The sequence below is a fragment of the Sapajus apella genome, unplaced genomic scaffold (assembly GCF_009761245.1).
Source record: "Sapajus apella isolate SASKATOON/1434 unplaced genomic scaffold, GSC_monkey_1.0 scaffold54, whole genome shotgun sequence".
NCBI classification, from domain to species: Eukaryota; Metazoa; Chordata; class Mammalia; order Primates; family Cebidae; genus Sapajus; species Sapajus apella.
This window is the reverse complement of record NW_022436994.1, coordinates 23,045-29,036: the sequence shown is the minus strand read 5'-3', so window position 1 is coordinate 29,036 and position 5,992 is coordinate 23,045. Positions and strand designations below refer to the sequence as shown.

At 46.1% G+C, this 5,992-nt stretch overlaps 1 protein-coding gene across 1 annotated transcript; it reads left to right on the top strand.

The window, feature by feature from the left end:
- The first annotated feature begins 225 nt into the window (after positions 1 to 225).
- Positions 226 to 907, top strand: LOC116527451 (leucine-rich repeat extensin-like protein 5). Its single transcript, XM_032244480.1, has one exon. The coding sequence runs from the start codon at positions 226 to 228 to the stop codon at positions 787 to 789; it is 564 nt and encodes a 187-aa protein (XP_032100371.1). The 3' UTR covers positions 790 to 907.
- Positions 908 to 5,992: the final 5,085 nt, after the last annotated feature.

The following is a 5,992-nucleotide window of genomic DNA, read 5'->3' as shown; positions in this document are numbered from 1 at the left end:
CCCATGATCACTCTTACATCTAGAAACTGGAATCCTTTCTCCGGTTGGTGGGGCCTTCCCTCTAGACCAAAAGAGATGGGCACATAGGCGTCATAATGGGCATTCACACATGGTATGATGCAAGCGGTAGGCAAGTGATAAATGCTGGGGTAGGTCTGGGCACACCCCAGTTACTCATTTGAACTCACTGGGAAAAGCAGCTAACTAGAATTGTCATTGGAAGAAATGACAGGAAAGCTCCCTCCAATTTCTCAATTTCAAGCCCACCCAGCACCTGGTCTGATGATTCCACACCCTCCTAATCAATCCCGCTCTCATGAGTCAACCCACTCTCGTAAGCTCTCCAGCAGCTTTTTTTCTCAGTCCCCGTCTCCTTCTCCAAGTCACTTACCTCTTCCTCAACTCCCTCTTCCTCCACATGCCAGGCCTCTTCCTCCTCTCCAGAAGTATGTAGATTTTTCAGTTTTCTGCCCCATCTGTTATCCCACTGTGGCATATACCTGCCCTCCCCACTACCCTACCATAATACTCTACCTGCCCTGCTCTTCTGCCATTCGCCACAAATCATTCATTTGTCAATGCCGTGGTCCCAGAACTCTTGCTGGTAACTCCCCTATCGATCACCCTGGCCCTCATCGTAGTCCTCCTCGCCAAGGCTCTGGTCCCAGAACTCTTCCCCATGACTCCCCTACCTGTCCCTCTACTCCTCCTCCTAGTCCTGCTTGCAGATGTCGTCCCAGAGCTGTTTCCTGGGACTTCTCTACCTATTCCCCCACCCCTCCTCCTTAGCCCTACTTCTTTCTAGTCCCCTGTCCTCTAGTCCCCAGCCCCCAGCCCCACCACCCCCAACTTGGCCCCATGGCTCACACGTCTCATCTTGGAGATGCTTTCCCTGCTCCTGGAGCCATTCTGGTGCAGTTCAGGACAGCCAGGACTGTGGAATTCCAGCAGCCTGACCTGGTGTACAAGGAAATGCAAGACGATGGCAAGCCAACATTCAGCCTCAGTAAGTCACAGGAGCCCTTTTCTGTGGCCAGGTCCTGGTCTCCCTACTGTCATCTGTATTTTGCCTTCATTCCCATCCTGTTAATCCTCTTCAGAGACCAGAGATAATTTTCTGTCTCCAAATAGTCGGCTCCTTTCCTCCCCTGCCTGGTCAGACTGCCTGCATGAGCCTCTACGTTTGTTCCTAGCTTCTCCATGGAACTCGGTCTGTAGCCACAAAGCAAACCACAGGGCCAGTGACAGAGAAGGAGGAGGAGTGGGAACACCTAACCTGTTCTCAAGGAGGGTAAGTCCTGCCCTGGGTTAAAGTGGGTGCAAGAACCATGACCCCTGAGAGCTCACAGGACACAAGGCCCCCGCTAGCAAGCGAAACTCAGTTTTGGTTTTATGTGTTTGTTGTCTGGTTTATCCCCAAATTTATTTGTATTCGCCCTAGGATTCTAGAACCATGGCAGGGAGCTTCTGTCCTTGAGAAATGTCTCCTGCAGAATGGGATGGACACCTCCACTGTGCTCTTATCACAGCGCCGAGGGCTAAGCCTCTCTCATCACCCGCTTCTACCTCACAATGGGAAAGGGAGCAGAGTCTGGAAGGCAAGAGCATGTCCAGATCCCACTCAGATGCCTGTACCACAGGAACTGATGATGCTTAAAAAAGGCCTCTCCTCCAACGGATGTCTAGCCAATGGATATCTAGACTCTCCATCAGACATCATCTAAAGTGTCAATCAAAATCCCACTGTATTTTTGAGAACTTGACAATTAAAATATATATAGAAAGCAAAAGGCCAAGGTTAGCCAACACTCTCCTGAAAAGACATTTTTCCTTACCACATATCAGAACTTATCATGAAAATTATAGTAATTAAGATAGCATAGGAGTGGTGAAAGTATAGACAAGTAGACAAATGAAACAGAATGGAGAACAGAAAGGGACACACACATGTGGACACTTTCTTTGAGACTATGACAGCAGACGGAACAGCAGGGACAGAATCGTCTTTTCGATAAATTGGTGCTGGGTCAATTGGATACTCATTTAGAAGAAAAATCACACTAGATTCCCATCTCATGCTATGCTAAAAAATCAGTCAGGTAGAACACAGGTCTAATGAGAAATGGTAAAAATAAATAAATATTCTCTGATTGCTCTGCCCATGCATGGCTATGGAACCCTTGAGATGTGTTAATAAGCATAAAACTTGCATTGAAATGTTAAACAGTAGGAAAAATCAACATTAAATGTCTCAATAATTTTTATCTTGAAAGTTTGAAATTATAATGATTTGGATATACTAAGTTAAATAAAGCATTATTAAACAGCTTTTTTGGATTCCCTTTTCTCTCTCAATGTGGGTAACAGATAATATTTAGTCTAGGTAGATAATATGTATCTCAGTTCATTATTTTTACTGGATGGCAGGGATCCAGAAGGTAACACAGAAATATATCTTCAGGACATCGAATTAGGAAAAGATGTCGTGAATAGCATTACGAAACAATAACCATAAAGGGAATGACCAATATATTGGACCATATTTAAGTTTCTGGTCTCAAAAAGACAGGATAAAGACACTAAAAAGGCAAGCCACAAAGACAGAAAATATATTTGTAGCACACACAATTCTCAAAATAATGAACTCCAACAAACTAATAAAGAATAGACAACCGGCCAGGTGCAGCGACTCATGCCTGTAATCCCAGCACTTTGGGAGGCTGGGGCGGGTGGATCATGAAGTCAGGAGTTCAAGAGCAGCCTGGCCAAGATGGTGAAACCCCGTCTCTACTAAAAATACAAAAATTAGCTGGGTGTGGTGGTGGGCACTTGTAATTCCAGCTACTTGGGAGGCTGTGGCAGAGAATTGCTTTAAACCAGGATGTGGAGGTTGCAGTGAACCGAGATTGTGTTGTGCCACTGCACCCCAGCCTGGGCGACAGAGTGAGACTCTATCTCCAAAAAAAAAAAAAAAAAAAAAAAAAAAGGAAGAATAGACAATCAATCCAATAGTAAAACACATTCAACACTGCTCCCGGACACCCAAACGCATCCTGAAGCACACGGTGTCCCGAATGAATGAACGAACGCATGACGAGAAATAGCATAGGCTTTAAAGTCAGTGTTTAGGCACTCACAAAATCCAGGGGGTGGCTAATTTCTCAATGCTAGGCATATTTTTGGTTCTTTTAAAATAAACTGTATTACATGAAGTATCTAGAGAGTCATTCATAGAAACAAAAGATAAAATGGTGGCTGCCATGGGCTGGAGGGACAGGGAAATGGAGAGTTGCTTAATGGGTGAAAAAAGAAACGTCCTGGAGACTGATTTCATGCAATGTGAATGTACTTAACACTACTGTACTGTGTACTTAAAAATGCCCAAGATGGTAGGTTTTACGTGTAGTTTACAACAAACGCTTAAAAGACTCTAAAGTCGCCATGTTACTTAGAATGGGAGGGAGATATTCTGTCTATATTATCATATTGGTGATATCTGCCACACTGGCCAGAATGTCCTCTGATACAGCAAACCTTCAGTTTTCTGGATACACATCGAGTTTGGATTCTGGACATCTGCTCTCAAGTCGGGAGAGGCTTCTGACTCCTTATAAAATCGCTTTTAGGAAATGATTGGCCAAAATGATATCCAAATGTATGTCCATTACCTCCTTTCTGCCACTTGGCAGTGAGTCCTTTCCGGGCGGTGTCCAGGGGCAGTTCCAGTGACCAGGCAGGTGCTGAGAAGCACAGACAGGTGAGTTGAGCACTGGAAGGGTTCGGGTGGGCAATTAGTACCCGAGAGGTGTGAGGGGAGTGGGCAGGGTGGGTGGAGGCAGGGGAATGGGTGACAACAGTGAGCTCTACTCCAGCAGGGTGGCATCATGGGGACCCTTACCAGAAGACAGCGTAGAATGCCATTGCCTAGAGTTGGCAGAAGACACAGGAGCAGGCAGGCAGCAGGAGAGAGGGTACCCAGAATGCTCCTGACAAGACCAAGCAGCATGGAGACCACGGTGGGACACCCGAGAGAGGAGGTGACCCCAGATGAGGTTCATTACAACCAGATCGTGTGGGAACTGCCTGACCAGACCAGGCAGCATGGAGGCCACAGTGAGACACCTGAGGGAGAAGGTGATGCCAGATGAAGTTCATCAGGATGAGGTCTCAAGGGAACTGCAGAAGGCCACCCCAGATGAGGTTCATCAAGACCAGATCTTGTGGGAACTGCACTTCAAAGTGCTATAAACCCACAAACACTACATGTAACATCACATGAATGCCCTCTGCAAGGGTGAGGGGCCTGACAGGATGGAGGAAATGCCAGAGATGGGAGATACCCCTGAAAAAAAGGAGAGTCCTGGGGACCGTGGAATGCGAAGTGTGGGTCTCAGTAAAGAAGACAGCTTCTCACACCCTACCTTCTTTTATAGACTTTAGGAGCAATGTCTTTGGAGGAGCCTTGCCTATGTCACATCAGATGTATAATACATTAAAATGCATCCACATCTCATGAAACATTTTCAATGTAGAAATAAAAGGATGAATATGATTTTCTAATTTTGCTTTCGAAATATAACTATTTTGCAGGATTGTTATGTTTTCCTTTTGTTGTTATTTTGGTTTCTTTCTAACAAGCTATAGGTTTCTCCTCGGGCTTCTGATCTCGTAGACCCTTGGAAAGCTCAGGGTTGTAGAAGCCTGCAAGCCCGTGGTGCTCCTCTGGAAGCAGCCCTGCCCTGCACTCTCATCACTGTGCGTGCTCCATGGGCGGTCATATCGGGGCCTGTCATGTCAGCTCCCACTAGGCTACTGGGCCTTAAATGAAGCTTCAGACCCACGCACAAAACCACCTCACTCCACACATGTAGGGAGGCACAAGTCCTATTGATTCCTTCACATTTCTCTCACCTGTTCCTCCCTCAGTAGAGGACTCCATTATGCACATGGAGACATCTGCACCTCCACCCACATGGTTCCACCCTCCAAGGTCATCCTGTGTTAGAAGGTCAGTGGGATCACATCAATCCCCAGGTAAGGTCTTTCCACGGCACTCACAGCTCTGAGCTTCAATGAATCAGCACACATGGTACCTTTGGGTCTGGCTGTGCTTCCTGCCTAAATTCACCTCATACTCCCCTCCACCTTTCCACCTGTACCTCTGTTTATTTATTTAAATTATTTTTGAGATGGGGTCTCACTCTGTGGCTCAGACTGGACTGCAGTGGTGTGATCACAGCTCATCCTGCCCACCTAAGCCTCTGGAGTAGCTGGCACTATAGGAACACACCGCCACAACTGGCTATTTTCTTCCCAACTCCATCTCCAACTCCCGGCCTCTAGCAATCCTTCCACCTCAGCCTCAGCCTCCCAAGGTGCTTGGATTACAGGTATGAGTCACTGCAACCAGCCATATATATATATATGTACACACATACATATATATATATAATTATAAATTATTTACTTCTTGCTTTTGAGCTTTTGTTTAGTGTGTAAAGTCTAGACTGAGTATATAGTTCTGAATTTAAATCCATGCTCTGTGACACTGGCTGTTCACTTTATTTTCTTTTTTTGAGATGGAGTTTCACTCTCCTTGCCCGGGCTGGAGTGCAATGGCACAGTCTGGCTCACCGCAACCTCTGCCTCCTGGGTTCAAGTAATTCTCCTTCCTCAGCTTCCTGAGTAGCTGGAATTACAGGCATGTGCCACCAAGCCCAACTAATTTTGTTATTTTTAGTAGAGACGAGGTTTCACCGCGTTGGTCAGGCTGGTCTTGAACTCCCAACCTCAGGTGATCTGCCTGCCTCGGCCTCCCAAAATGCTGGGATTACAGGTGTGAGCCACTGTGCCTGGCCACTTCTTTACTGAACTGTAATTTTTCCATCTGACAAATGGAAATAATAACTCGCCACTCCAAGAGTCTTTTAAGAATTGAAGATTTGCTTAAAGCCTGTAGCTGGAGGAGGTATATAATAAATAATGGCCGTGA